The sequence below is a fragment of the Garra rufa genome, chromosome 9, assembly GCF_049309525.1.
Source record: "Garra rufa chromosome 9, GarRuf1.0, whole genome shotgun sequence".
NCBI classification, from domain to species: domain Eukaryota; kingdom Metazoa; phylum Chordata; class Actinopteri; order Cypriniformes; family Cyprinidae; genus Garra; species Garra rufa.
Window position 1 is genome coordinate 12,587,284 of NC_133369.1, and position 15,987 is coordinate 12,603,270.

The 15,987-nt window shown below is 37.2% G+C and overlaps 1 protein-coding gene across 1 annotated transcript; it reads left to right on the forward strand.

Annotated features, from left to right (window-relative positions):
- The first annotated feature begins 13,503 nt into the window (after window positions 1–13,503).
- Window positions 13,504–15,584, forward strand: rpp25l (ribonuclease P/MRP 25 subunit-like). Its single transcript, XM_073847726.1, has 2 exons — window positions 13,504–13,742; window positions 14,703–15,584. The coding sequence occupies exon 2, from the start codon at window positions 14,719–14,721 to the stop codon at window positions 15,388–15,390; it is 672 nt and encodes a 223-aa protein (XP_073703827.1). The 5' UTR covers window positions 13,504–13,742; window positions 14,703–14,718; the 3' UTR covers window positions 15,391–15,584.
- Window positions 15,585–15,987: the final 403 nt, after the last annotated feature.

Below are 15,987 nucleotides of genomic sequence, written 5' to 3' on the forward strand. Positions count from 1 at the left end.
ATCGCAGCTTTACATTTTCTGCCGGTATTAGTACACAATATAACTGCACAAGAGTCAAGTTTTAGATAGGACAAATATCGAAACTTGTTGGTCATTTTTGAACACGATGCTACAGGTCTAATAGGATTCAATGATTTATGCTAAGCTATGCTAAAAGTGATATCGCCAGAACAGGAGAACGGCTGAATGGATTTCAAAATGGTAAAAATCAACTTATTAACTCAGGGGGAGTTGGAGAATTAGCCTATTTCCAAAAAAGTGGAGTGTTCCTTTAATAAGGTATGATCTAAATGTATTTATATCCTCTGTGCAAAAAACAGGATCATAAAATATCAGCGGTTCTCAATTCCTGTCCTCACGCCCCACCGCTCTGTATATTTTGCATGCCTCTCTAGGTTAACACACCTGATTCAAATAACCAGCTCCTTAGAAGTGAACTCCGTGCAGGAACTGTGTTCCAATTGACATGGTCCCACAGTGTTCATTGCTCACTCCCTGACCCTGAGCGGGGGAAATCTGTTTACTACACTTTGAAACATTCATCCACTGTACTGCTCACTGCAGAGCCAAATGGCCTCCAGCTCCACGCCTCCACCTCTCTTGATGTCCAGCTCCACCTCTGAGTGAACAAATGGGTGGAGTTAAGGTTAGGGATAGGGTAAGGGGTAGGGTTAGGGTGTGATTAGGTGTCTAGCTCCAGCTCCTCCCATATGGCTCTGCAGCGAGCACCCTCTCATATTTGCGCTACGCCACCGCGTCTTCACACACAGATGAAACTTCCTAGAGAAGTGTGACATAAATGCATCTGTAAATAAATACATTTTAAATTTACGTCTCGAACGCTTTAATGACCTTCAAATGGAACATATACACTCGCTTTGAACTAATGAATAATGGCGGAATATCCTGTAATGCAGGGGTCTCAAACTCAATTTATCTGGGGGCCGCTGGAGGCAGAGTCTGGGTGAGGCTGGGCCGCATCACGTTTTCCACAAGAAAAGCTTTGTTAAAAAAATTCCAATCTTCTCAAATCTCTTTATTTTTTAACACAAAATAAGATGAAAAAATAAATGAATTAAGAATTAATAAGAAAATAAATCAATAAGTACTTAATAATAATAATAATGATGAAATTAATAATAACAACAATAATAATAATTAGATTGTGTGGTAGATGTGGTTTCTTCAGTCTTCTATGTCTGCTGTATTCAGATTCAAAAGTCTGTATTAACAGTTCTTTAACCTAGGGCTGGGCGATTAATCGAAAAATAATCGAAATCGACATTCAGAACCTATAATCGTTAAAATTTTTCCAGGAAGATTATTTCAATTACTTCCCCTTTAAAAAACACAAGCGCTCCGTTACGTTATTCCTCCGACATGTCGATGGAGAGCTTAAACAGTATTTATACAGTACACAAGGGTAATACAAGGGTACAAGGGTAATTTTATTTAGAGGAGATACTGCTTATTTTCTACTTTTAATATGAAAAACATTGAAAATTATTTATTTTGTTTCCAATAGTTCAAGTTATTTATTTTCACTAATTTAAAAAAAAAATGTGACTTTTCGTTTTAAGCAATGCTTGCTTTAATTTCAGTTGTTCAACACTGATGTTCAATTAATAATCATAGATCGTAGATAGTGTGTTTCCTTCAATTATTTTAAAATCAAGTAATGCACCCTTCATCCAAAAATCTCTCGCTTGTAATATGTGTGAACATATTTACTGTACAAAACTTGTCAGTGAACTATGAGGGCAAAAAAATAATTATTATATAAATATAATTAAATATAATTTTATTAATAAATAAAATAATCGTTCATTAATCGTAATCGGGTTAAAATGTTCAATTAATCTAGATTTTGATTCTAAGCCAAATTGCCCAGCCCTACTTTAACCTTCTTCTGAACAAGAATGAAACATTGAAGAACATGAACTGTTGTTCTGAACATGGCTTCTCTTGCCTACACCTTGCTGCTATAGAGACCTGGCAGCGCTTCCTCTTCGAATTATTTATTAATAAACTAATATTTTCTGAGTCAGTGTTGTAAAGATGAAGTTGACGATCGTGACTCGGCATCTGTCACTGGATGGCATTATGGATTAATTTATGGATTAGGCATAGGCTATAGCTGATGAAAGAGTTTTGTTTTCGATTTGAATTAGTTTAGAAGTGAAGTAATAATTGAAATGTATTACTCTTACCTTTATGAACAAAAATGAAGTTTCACATAGTGCTTTTATATTTATGGATTTTAATTTAAATCGTGAAGGCTAAATGGATCTGTCCGCCGCTGGCCGCTTGTTCGTTACTTTAAAAAACAAAAACTTGAATTTCACAAACAAAATGTGTTCCAAATATATTTCTAAATTATCTTTATAAACTAAAGAAACGAAAATAAATGTAATTAAGTCGCCATTAAAAACAGCAGCTGTGCAATGGGGAAGAGAAAGAGAACTTGGCCAGTAATTCTGATCAGCTGTCGAGGTTGTTAGAAATTTTTGTAACGAATGTTTGTTTAATATTTAACACTTGTTTAGGCTACTTTCTTATTTAAATGTATTATTTCTATGGTTTATTTTAACGTTTTGTAGGCTGCTTGTTCACTGACGGGACTGCTAAAATAAACACGAACGTTTGTTAATAATGTTTGAGCCTAATTTATTTTTAGTTTCAATATTAAAACACCGTTTTTACATTGCGCTGAGTATTTATTGTCTCCCTGTCTGTGTTCCAGTCTGACACGCTCATTCAGTAAAGATTTAAACTTAACATAGACTGCCAGAATGGACTTTTATGAAATGGAAATGCTCGTGTGAATTTGTGACATTTACAGATAAGGATATGGCCGCAAACTGAAAGTGTTCATGCTGAGGATGCAAACGAATCTCAAAGCGCCTCACAGGGCAAGCCATTACGCTTCAAGTTTAAAATAAGGTATTCTCATGTTTTGGGCAGCTTGGATCACGCAACTCTCCTGCAGCATCTCATTCTGTTTCCTCCACTATTTTGAGATGCATTTTGTCTATAGAAATGCGTCATTCTGTGCTTTAATTTGACGTGATCCTCTGAAGTTGTACGTGCACTGTGGGCGCACACATTTATATTAGCCTATAATGTACACATTTATATACATTTATATACGTAACGTATATAGGCCTACTACGTCGTATAATGTCCCGCTGGGCAGCAACTTAAAAAAAGAAAAAAAAAAGAAAAGTGTTGTGAACTCAGCGCGCTGGGACAAATGTCTGCGTGTGCCCAATAAAAACGAGGCAGCCAGCCAGGCATGGAAGAAAACACTCCATGGCAACGTTGCTGTAACTTTCACTCATTGAGAAATGTTTCTCTGCTGCATCAAGGCCCGCCCCCTAGAGCCATATATCCCACCGTGATTGGTAGGTTCGCTCAGCTCCGCACACAACACTGTAAAGTGCCATACATATCAAACTCGCGGGCCGCAGTAACATTAAACTTTCATATTTAGGCGAGGGCCACGAACTATCGTCCTGCGGGCCGCGAGTTTGAGACCCCTGCTGTAATGTTTTTTAGAACAAACGTCTGAAGCGATACGTGAAACACACAAAATATGCAGAGCGGTGGGGCGTGAGGACTGGAATTGAGAATCATATCCCTCGGTCCAAGGGCTACGATAAGCTGTCCTGTCAACATATTTGCATGCCTCTGATTGCTAGCTTGCTATTGCTAGCCTCTGCCAAATTGCCTTTAGGGGAAATAAACAAACATTTGCAAATTTAGTTGTTCTAACACAAAATGTAAAATTATTCAAAAAGGCAAGAAGCCCCTCTGCCTTGTTTTAACAATTCCCTGCTGAAAAAAAAGGTTGGCCATATCGGCACTGAAGCAAACAAAACTGGCAAATTTAGCTGATTATTGACGCTGAAAATGGTCAGTTATTGTCATTTTTTGGGCTGTACTAATCAGTCAGACCAGGAAAAACATTTGGAGTATATAGACTCCCAAAAGTTATACCAAATGTATAATATTTTATGGCTTTGTACTGTTATTGCAAAAAGCTAATAGCCGAACTAAATAAGACAACTATCAAAATTTTAATGTCAGATAGTGCATGGTGTTCTAAAATGAAGGCAAATAAAGTGAAACGAGCTCCTATTGCTGAAGCCTATTTGGCTTGATTCTGGTACATTTTGGCTGTGTTTACCTCAGGTTGGTGTTTTTTAACTCACCATTGCCTCCATGTTGTCATGTCAAATAGGCAAATTAGGGGTTTGTAGCGTCACAGACAACTATAGACGGTTTCATCGGGCGCACGCGCCTGGACCTAAGTTAACTTCCGGTCTGTGTTTGTTTATCTGTCTGGTTCGTGTTGCGGGCTACAAACGCAGCTAATAATGAGTAATGAAGTTGTCAGGTTATTGTGCTGTGGTATGTGTTTCCCAAACATTTATTTATTTGTGGCGACCTGCCACGATATAAAAACCGACTGATTTTCCAATTGGAAATTGGAATTAATAGACTAATTAATTAATCTATTAATAGACTTCGTTGAATAAACGCAATGCACGTTTAAAACTCAAACCGAGGCGTGGGTGTTTTTATATCACTTTATTATGTATTTCATTATATATATATTATGTATTTCTGAAGAAAGACTGTCTTTAGAAAATGTCATTTTCATGTCATCCTGCATAAGGCAGCGTTTTTATTTTATTTTTTTTATTTTTTTTTTATTTGCTTAGAGAACATACAAAATACCAAATGAACAACAGGCAGCGTTTTTAAATTAAGAGCTGCTTTGTCTATAGCCGTTACCGGGGAAACCTCGTTTCTCGTGCTTAAAGCACCTCCTGCTGGCAAATAATGAGTTTGCATTTTTAATAAATCAGTCTAATTTACGCAGCCAACATATTTCGCTTGTTATTAAAAAAATAATCTACTCTAGAAGGATTTAGCTGTTGTTATTGATTCTATTTGGATGTCTACCGGAAGTTAAGTTTGGGCCACAAAAGCGCGCATGCGCAGTAACGTTTGTTTATGTTGTTGCCGTTGAAACCGTCTATAGACATAACCAGCAAACAGTTAACATTTTATTAAATCATAAATGTAGTTTTGCTTGTAATTTTTAATCACTTGTGCTGCTTTACAAATGTAACTGTTTTCAATAAATTTATTTTGAATTCATAATATGTGTTGTAAGTAGGCTATTCCCCTTCATCGCATTATATCTATATGGGACCAGTTTTTTATTGTGTTTTAATTAACATACCGTAAATCCTCTAATATTGGCCTGTATTCCATTAGCGGCCGGGTCTCCAACATTGGCCGGTCTCGCTGTCAGCTGAGGTAAATAATGGCCGGTCTCTAATAGTGGCCGGGGCTATTATTAGAAACAACGTTTGTCTGGGCAGCAGAGTATGTGAGCGGAGCGGAGCGCGGAGTGGAGCGGTGTGATTTTGAATGGAGGGAGGTGCGGATTTTTGAAAAGTCGGAGCGTTGTGGTTTTTACTCGCTCCAAGAGCGCTCCGCTACCGCTCCATCATGAGTAGGCTACAATTCATGCCAACAGTCCGTAATATAACTTCATATTAAGCAAGAATTCATATGTTAAAAATGTTTAGCTAGCTTGATAGAGATGGATCACTCAAATCAGAAAGAATGTAAAGCCTATGATGACGGCAATGGACATGGCGGAGCTGTGTTTCTGATATCAGTGAGCGAGGAGTGGAGCGGGGAAATTACGAACCCGGAGCGGAGTGATTATTAAATGCACCTAGTATTTTATAGGTTCAAATAGACACAAAATCTCATTTCTTTTTATTCTACTGGTAGTTCGTTTTGCTCAAATAGAAATTGAGGCCTGCCTCTAATTCTGGCCTCCTTCTAATAAAGGCCTGGACCGCGATGCGCTTGAGTAAAATAAAGGCCCGGGCCTGAGGATTTACGGTATATGTTTATCATAGATGTAAATTGTTAGCAGTGAACCTCAGCCAGTCTGTTGCTATTTAATCTAAAAGGATTCATTTAATCAGTAAGAATTTAGTAGCGCAATGTTGCATTGGGAACAAAATGTTAACAAAAGAAGGATGTGCTGAAGTCATTTAGCCAGGATCCAAATGCAAATCTTAGTGAAAATCAAGCATTTTGAAAGTCAAATGTATCTAAACTCTAATATGTGCGTTGTTTAGTATGAGTTGATTTTTAGAAAGAAGAGTGCTGCTGACCAAGACATCAGGTAAGAGATTTTTTTTAGCTTGGCAGATGACTTGTGTTAAATGTGTTGTTTAAAAGGTGTAGAATATATATAGGGTTGTCGATAGATTACATTTTTTAATCATGATTAATCGCACCCTTTTTGTGTGATTAACTGTGATTAATCGCACACTTATAGTGAAATCAAACATTCACTATTTCTTTTTTTAACATGTTTATTTTTGTCATCATTTCAGAAAATTGCTATATCCAGCAAATAGAACCCTCAGAACAGTTGAATGTCAATTCAATTTCAGACGTTTTCAGAAGACATTTAATATCACAAACTTTGCCTAGACACCAAATTTAGAGTCAAAAGTCAAGTTAATATGAACTCAGCAAAATGACTATTAAGGCTCTATGCTTATTTTTCTTTTATTTGTACTCTAACTTACTTAAAAAAACTAAAAAAAAAATTCAGGTACATCGTCTAACAAATAATTTAAAAATCTGATCAAAAATGAGCCGTCACATTACAAGGTGATATTTGACTCATTAAAAATGATTTACAGGGGAATTTTGTTGTAATGGCATTTTTCTAACATTATCAAAAGTATGTAATCTTTTATGTATTCTGCTACATACTCAAAAGTAGGTACTTTTTCTTCACAAAAACAGTACATACTTTTAGGGCATAGTATAAATAGGCCAATTGGGATACAGCAACTGTTTTTATGATGGAATGGAAAATTGAATCGTTAATTCTTTTAAAAATGCACGTTCATTCATAATGTTGTGTTTGAATGGAGATGCGTGGCGGCACAGTTGTGACTTGTTTCAATAGAGCAAAATCAGGCAATAGTGGTATAGTCAGACAATGTAGAATACTAACTTCTTGTTTGTTTAACTGTTGTATTAAATCAATATTTCATTTACAAACTCTCTTAAAATCATTAAAAGCTGTCACTCATAGTTTACGTGATCTCACAAAATTCTTATTTTATTCCTTATTTTTATGAACTAATTTTTCATATTAAACAAATGAAATCAAAAGTTTTCTGAATGACTAATTAGCACTTTAAAACTCCTCCAATGAGTGTCTTTTAATAATTGCAATGGTATGCCTAGATCAGGGGTGCCCAAACTTGGTCCTGGAAGGCCGAGTTTAGCTCTAACCTTGGGGTCGCTTTAACCCTTGCACCCCCCCCCCCCCCCCAGACTGTCTCTCTTGGTTTCTCCCATATGCCCATATTTGGTGTTCCTGTCATTAGTGTTATTCCCATCACCTGTCTATGTCTTGTTAACCTGTCTTTATTAGTTGGTATGTGTTCAGTGTTCTGGTATCCGGCTACAAGGTTACCTCATGTGTGCGTGTGGTCCTACCATTCCTGTCTGTGAATTGCCCTGCCTGTTGATTATTATTAAAGACTTTGCATTTGCTTCAACTCCGTTTTATGCTATCCTACATGCACCGTGACAGCAGCAACAGTGTTCAAGTAGCCCAATTCCGCGGGAAATCCACGGACTTGGCAACACTTGAGAGTTGAAAGTGAGGGCGGGGGCGCTGCTTCCGACGTATTGTCAGATCCAGATATTATAACCATCTTTGGACTGTCTTTTTTCCTCTTTAGGGGCCCAATTTTAACAATCTAAGTGCATGGTCTAAAGATACCTAAAGGCACCTAGATATGGCTTCGACCATGGTTGCATGTAATTAAAAACATTGCATTCATCTATATATGCACAAAATATTTTTATGCAATCAGTTTTTCTATGTTTTTGTCTCTTCTTTCAGTGCTAGTGCACACAGCAAGTTAAAGCCATAATCATGTTTGTTTTTCTGCTGATCGTGTCAATGTTTCGCCAAGGTAAGGGAAGAACTTTTACTATGCTCTGTTCACCTTATTTTCCCTGTAAGAGTTGGCACGGTCATTTGTAAATTAAATGTGTCTGGCTTCCGGTCTCATCTGCCTTCAGATGTTTTTAGCTGTACAAAACAGCTTGTTTTGCTGCTTGATATGGCTAATTGGTGTGTCTCATTATTTCTCTACGGCGGCATATTACCAGAAAAAAGCTTACTTTGGCATTGAAAAAAAGAGTGGATAAGAGTGGTTTGGATAAAAACAAATAAATGTAACTGAAACTAATGGTTTACTGATCTGCTCATTTTTTGTTGTTTCACCTGAAAGGCTGTTTTTGTTTTTAAATATTTGGGATGCAGTATAGTCATTTTCAAACTGATGTGTGTGTGTGATCTAATGCTCATGTTTAATGAACATTTTTATTTAAGGTCTTACAGCAGTCAGCTGTGGAGACAACTTTATAACTGCCTTCCCAGAAAACCTTGGTTTCTTCCATCCATCTGTAATCTTGAACCGTCTAAGAGTCACAGCCCTTCACAACAACACTAACTTCAAAGTCTTCTTCAAAAACACACAGAGAGACCTTCACATTCCAATATCAGGGCAGACCATGAGTGTTGTATTTACAAACTCTTCTGAATTAAGTCAACTGGGCTTCTCAAATTTATCTGTCAGAATTACCAGTGACAAGAACATCACAGTGGTTTCTTTAAGTCGCCGGGCAAACAGCAGCCAGTCCAATGTTGTCCAGCCAACGGTAAATCTCGGCACAAACTATTTGATCCCTATGCTGGATTACCCAGGGTATATTGAATCTTTTAACCAACCTAGTATTGTCAGCACAACCAATAGATACAGCTCTTTCAGATTACTCATAATTAATGCAGTGGACAGTCAAAACAGCGTCACTATAGTCAAGAAAACATCAGCAGTTGTTGAAGAAGAGACATTCGATATCGATTCCTACCAGCTGTTCCAGCTTCAGACCAACGGTTCTGTTTTGAGGGTCAAATCTAGCAAAGAAGTCGCTGTGATATTGACCCACCCATGTGTAGAGACTGGGAGCTGTAACTGTAACATGGTAGTGAATCAGATTCTTCCCACAAAGTTTCAGGGTCGGAGCTTTATTGTGCCTTCCACTTTCAACGTGTCCGCGACCAAGTTGCTTATGCTGTCAGAAAACACATCCTCGCTATTTCACAATGGTAACACGTTACAGGCTACTCCCTCAACGCTTCTGCCATTTTCAGACCTGCAGAAATCCCAACTGGTAAACGCTACAGAGCCAGTGTCCCTCAGACTTATCAGTCTAGGTTTCATTGGGGAGTTGATTCCAGAAAACATGTTTTTTGCCTGCTACGTGCTGCAGTTTGATAAACCAAATGGCACGGCTTTGGTGATCGCTGAAACTGACAGCAAAGATGAAGTGCGCACAAATAAAGGATTGCTCTCAGCATCTAACTGGGCTGCAATTGCTGGCACAAACTACTCCTCAGCTGTTGTAACTATACCAGATTTTTTGGCCACAATCTGGCATCCCACATCAAGGATTGGCGTTTATAATCTGGAACAAATGCCTACAAAAGTAATGTTTGGAGGCCCAGCTCTACCAATCAGTGAAAAACCAGGTAAAAGATCTATCTTTGCTCCCTGTTGTCTTTCTTGAATTCCATTTCAGGAACTGAATTAGAATTTAAAACAAAGTCATTTTCAATTTAATTCTGAATGGTTGGTTGAAGGCAAAAGGTAAATATTTGTTCATTTGTTCATGCATTCAGATCTTTATGGCTGTGCGGTGGTTCCTGGAGCATTTGAAACTGGTCATGACCATCTGACTTGGGTGAAGTCTCGTGAGTACTGCATCAATAAAGGACATCAGTTTGCCTGTCCTTTAACTGAATCTGTCCTTAATGACATGGCTGATAACTTGACCAAGGAGGATGGGGATGGTTGGATCGGTCTCCGCCGCAATTTACTAACTTTAGACTGGTACTGGCAGGAGGAGTATGATCCCCCAACCTTTGTGAATTATGTTCACTGGAATGATGGGCATCCACTGGCCCCTTCGAGGGGCTTATGTACATCAGTGTCCCTTGACCCTAAAAATGATTTCAAATGGCAAAGTGCACGCTGCTGTGATACAAAGAAGCCAGTCTGCTACAAAAGACCAGCATACCTCAAGCTTTCAATACAGTTGTTGAAAGCTGACATTTCTGTTTAGTGCTTCTTAGTAATGCTATTCTTTAGGATCATTAAGTTAATACCTGCATATCTAAACTGTATCGTTAATTATCGCAATGCCTTTATGTTAGATTTATTTTAGATATGGTTATTAACATTTTGAAATTCTACAAAGCATTTGCTTTGATACCATGAATGTTTGGTGACACTTTAAATTAAACTCAAATGGAAGTAGATCCAGAAGTTCTCAATGTCACATCAACAATAAAATGTATAATTAAAATGAGCAAAATATCATAATCAACATCCAACTTTAAAGGATTGTATAATATGTATAGAACAAACATTAAAATGATATAAAACATGACATTTGGTGTCAAACATAAATTATAATGCATTATGTTTTTTAAAGACATCATGTCCTTATTTGTGCCTTATTAAGCATTTATCTTTATTGCTTTTGTACAGTATAGTAACATCTGCATATGTTATGCCCTGAAATGCATTATAGTGACTGATAAATAATGAATACAAAGCATACATACTGTATCTCTAATTAAAGCATTTAGTAACCAATTCCTGTATAAGTGTATAACTTAATGTAAACTGCTGCACCTAATTTCCATAAAGAAAATGTCAAAATCTGTGAATATGCATTTCATTGTGTGCAAACGGGTCCACTCAGACATTGTCTCGGGCCTGATGTGAACCGTATCTGAGTCAAATGTATTCCTTGAGGAGCTAAATAACTCTAATCTTCCCCTCTTCCTAATGCCTAGCAGCATCAAGCCGTCAATTTTAGACTTTAATAACTGTAATCATCCCTTGCTGTCATTGTTCTGTATGCATTAAACCTAAACCATCTACAGGTAGACAAATGTTGAAACTATAGGCCTAGTTTTAAAGATATTTCAATTACTGTTTGATTTAAAAGAAGTGAGGTTTCACAAATCAGTAAATTTCACCAGTAATGTGCAAATCTGCCACTTTTATGTTCTCTTGTATAAACATATTGTAATTATATTGAGTACTTTTTGTAGGTGCAGATTATGCATTCTAAATGAAAATTCTTATTAACCAAGGCTAGATGGATGTGGGTGTTTATAAATGCACTAATTTGCAAATATGAATGTAAAACAGCTACTGTACATTAAGGCTATGTTTGCTAAATAGTGATGAAGATCAAGATTTCGTCCATTTGCAGTGTATCAATAGTATGGATGCTAGATCATTTTACTGGGGCTCGATGGCTCTTTTAAGAACAATGTGCATTTACTTTTAAACTAACTAACATATTTAGATACAAGTTTGTTAGGAACAAGATTATGATACATTGATGTGTTATTAAAGGAAGCGTACTTTTGTTATGCTTGTTGAAAGCCTCTTCACATACTAATAGCAATTAATAAGGTAAGGTCTATATGTATTTATATGTATTTACATCTTTCATGGAAGAAACATGACCATAAAATGTTTGTCTAATCATCTCCCTCGGCCCAAGGGCTACAATAGGCTGTTCTACCTGCCTGTCAACATATGTATTTGCATACTTTCGATTGCAAGGAGGCTTTCAAAGCTAGCCTGCTATTGCTAGCTTCTGCGAAATCACCTTTAGAGGAAATAAACAAACATTTGCAAATTTAGTTGTTGTAGCACAAAATGTAAAATTATTTAAAAAGGCAAGAAGCTCCTCGATCCTGTTTTTAACAGATCCCTGCTGGGAAAAAATAGAAATCATCACAGAATTTTTAATTGTTTTACTGTTTATGTGACTTGTATAGAGTGTTTTAATAACGTGTCGTCAATTGGCCATATTGGCAGTACTGAACGTAAACTACGCCACTGAACCCAACTAAACTTAATATTTTGCTAATTATTGCTGCTGAAAATTATCAATTATTGTCACATTTGGGCTGTACTATTTGGTCCGACTGGGGAAAACATTTGGAGTACTATAGACTGCCAGGTGAAATATTAGGCTGATATCTTGAATACTGCTGGTATGTACGCATATTTTCACCTACTTTAGTTTGTTAAAATATTGCGCCTTAATAAGTCATTCTCTATATGATTTATCACAGTATAAATTAGCAGAACAAAGTTCTTTAGTACCTTATTCAGTACTCAACTCTCTCAACTAAGTTGAGATGGAACACACACACAAAAAAACTTTGACATTCAACATAATAGCCTACAACGTTTCAGCAAAAAATTTCAGCAATCGTGGCATGTATGTTTTACAGTTGTTTACAATCCGAGATATTGTTTCACGAAACAATCACTAGGCCTATTGATCTATTCGGTCAAATGGGTTTGTAAAAAAGTCTAACCCAATAGTTTGGGATTCACTTTGATTCATTCAGTTCACTTAAAGGAGTAGTTCACTTTCAGAACAAAAAATTACAGATAATGTAGGCTACTAACTCACCCCTTGTCATCCAAGATGTTAATTTCTTTCCATCTTCAGTCGTTAGGAAATTATGTTTTTAGAGTAAAATTTCTCTCCATATAATGGACTTCTATGCTGCCCCAGAGTTTGAACTTCCAAAATGCAGCTTCAAAGGGCTCTAAACGATCACAGCCACGAAAAAAAAAAAATGGGCGTATCTAGCAAAACGATAAAAAAATTTGAAATGATATACTTTTTAACCTCAAATGCTAGTCTTGTCTAGCTCGGCAAGAGGAACGTTTGAGATTAAGTTGAAAATGTTTTTAGAAAATAACCGATCGTTTCGCTAGATAAGACCCTTCTTCCTCGGCTGTGATCGTTTAGAGCCCTTTGAAACTGCATTTTGGAAGATCAAACTCGGGGGCACCATAGAAGTCCATTATATGGAGAGAAATCCTGAAATGTTTTCCTCAAAAAACACGTTTTCTTTACGACTGAACATCTTGGATGACAAAGGGGTAAGTACATAAGCTGTGAATTCTTATTCAAGTGAGCTACTCCTTTAAGCACTGATCTAAATCGGCTGTGAGAAGTTCCTGGTTTAAACGCATGGTGGCGCTGTGTTCTAATAAAAGACTCTTATTGATGTTCTGACATGTTACAACAGCTCTTTCAAGAGGAGCAGCAGAAATGTATAAAAAGAAATTCATTAGAGCAGAAATTTAAACATAATTAAACAAAAATACTAATTTAGGCGAGAATCCGTAATTTAATTATGTTACATCTATTCTTTGGTTATGTTTCGGTTTGGTAATGCGTAATGAAAATGCCCCCTCCCAAAACTACATTTCCCATGAACATATGCGGCACTTTACGGCATGTTGTCACGTTACCTGCATCCGAAGTCACACGCTGTTACATGTGGAAAAGGGATTTGCAGCACAACATTTTCATTTCATGAGCCGTGTCGTTTTGGTTTGAAGTTAACTCAGTGTTTTAAAGAGTCTGTCGAATCTCAGCGGCCGCAGTTTATTCATATGGAAGGACAAAAGCCCGCAGTCATTAGAAAAACACCTGCAGACGCCTGAACTTGTTAGCAAGATCGCTAACGTACTTTAGCAAAGGAAGGGAAAGTAAGTTTGCGGTGCATTCAGTGTGCTACTCTGAATAATAATGCTGCTTTCGATTATGAAATGTAGATTTTAAATAGCGAACACATTTTTGTTATAAACTGTATTCATTCATAAAGTGTAAATGACAAACGTAATTTATGAAAATCACCCTTGTTCAGTGTACACTGACAAAAAAAATGTTACATTATGAATTAAAAATATATTGTTATATTATTTTAATTGGATCTGGAGAGTTTGAAACCAACCTACAAAATATTTGATAAAGAAAACACACTTTACTATTTGGGCTTTTACTGGTACAGTTATAGATATTTTGCAAAACAACCTACACACAGTGCCTTGCAAAAGTATTCATACCCCTTCATTTTTTTTTTTCACGTTTTGTTGCAGCATTATATTAAACTGCTTTAAATTAGTTTCTCCCCACAACAATTTACACTCCATACACCACAATAATGACAAAGCAAAACCCAGATTTGCAAATTTTACAAATTTATTAAAAGTAAAACACTGAAATAAGTACATTGCATAAGTATTCATACCCTTAACTAAGTACATAGTTGAAGCACCTTTACAGCCTCAAATCTTTTTGGGTATGATGTGACAAGCTTTGCACATCTGCATTTTGCAATTATCTGCCATTCTTTGCCTCACCTTTTCACCTCTCAAGCTCTGTCAGCTTGGATGGGGGCTGGCAGGCATTTTCTAGAGTCCCAGAAAAGGGTATGAATACTTATGCAACGGGATCTTTTCAGTTTTTTATTTTTAATAAATTTGCACAAATGTTAAAAACCTATTTTTTTCTTTGCCATTATGGAGTAGGGAGTGTAGATTGAAGTGGGGAAAAAAGTAATTTAAAGTAGTTTAACATAAAGCAGCAACATAACAAAATGTGAAAAAAATGAAGGGGTACAAGGCACATAATAGGCATTAATTTAGCATTTTTTTTTAATTCCACAGGTAAAGGCTACGTGACATGGAGAACTACAGGAAAGCACGCACAGTTGAGGAGCCCTGCCCATGTCCATTCCCCGACCTTCCCAGCGACACTCCAGAAGTTCGAGTGAAGGATGGTAGCAAAATCCGCAACCTCCTGAGGTTTGCTTTAAGCCGCATGGAGGACAAACCAGCCTCTGCGGATCATCCAGGCCCTCATGAAGGCTCAGAGGTGAGCGTTGGGTCGGGGGAGAATTTATGCCGCCAAATCGTGTTCACAGGTGTGGGTCCGAGTGTTGCAAAAGCCATCACATGCGTGGAGATCATGAAACGGCGCGTACACGGCCTACACCAGCACACCAAGCTGGTCTATCGCACAGTTCAGGAGGTGTGGGAGCCCCTGGAGCCTGAGGCCGGGTTGGACAGTCTCACGGTCAGCAGAAATGTACCTAGTATATGGGTTCTGCTCTCGAAAGACTTGCTCGATAAGAACCAGCCGGGTTACCAAGCGCCAGGTTCTTTCGATGCCCTGTGGGCTCAGGCTCTCATAGAGGAAGCGGCAACTGTGAAACATGGACAGAGAAGGAAGAGGGGAGGAACAGGGGCTGGAAGGACAGAAGGGGCCGGGAGAGGAAAGGGTCCACGCAAGCAGCCGGGCCGACCTGGAGAACCACGTAAACCTTTTGGTCATGCTGGGGGTGGGCAGGATTGAATCAGTTTTCCAACATCCTGCCAAAGCTTGGTTCATATTGACTCAGTATTTTTCATTTTGAAGTGCCATATCTTGAGAATGTCTGTCATAAAAAATGAGGTGATACAAAAGTCCCTTTAAAGTTTACGTAAAAATAAAATTCTGTCATTATTTTGTCACCCTAATGTTTCTTTAAATAAATAAGGCTGGCTTCAGATGAAGTTTTCCCATTAAATATTGTGCCGAAGACACCAGAATCAGATATTTTGTGTTTTTATGCAACAGCAGGTTTTTCCGTTAAAATATTTTATGCAAAAACTATTTTTTTAGAGGTGTCTTGATTATATACACTACCAGTCAAAAGTTTTTGGAGAGTAAGATTTATAATGGTTTTTAAAGAAGTCTCTTCTGCTCAACAAGCCGGCATTATATAATCCAAAGTACAGCAAAAACAGGAAAATTTAGATTTTTTTTTTTTTACTATTGAGATAATTGTTTTCTAGTTTAGTATTTTTTTAAATGTAATTTATTCCTGTGATTTCAAAGCTATATTTTTAGCATCATTACTGCAGTCATGTGATCCTTCAGAAATCATTCTAATATTCAGATTTGCTGCTC

What these genes read in the sequence shown, in the direction of transcription:
- rpp25l (XM_073847726.1), top strand. Translation starts at nt 14,719, where the DNA reads ATGGAGAACTACAGGAAAGCACGCACAGTTGAGGAGCCCTGCCCATGT.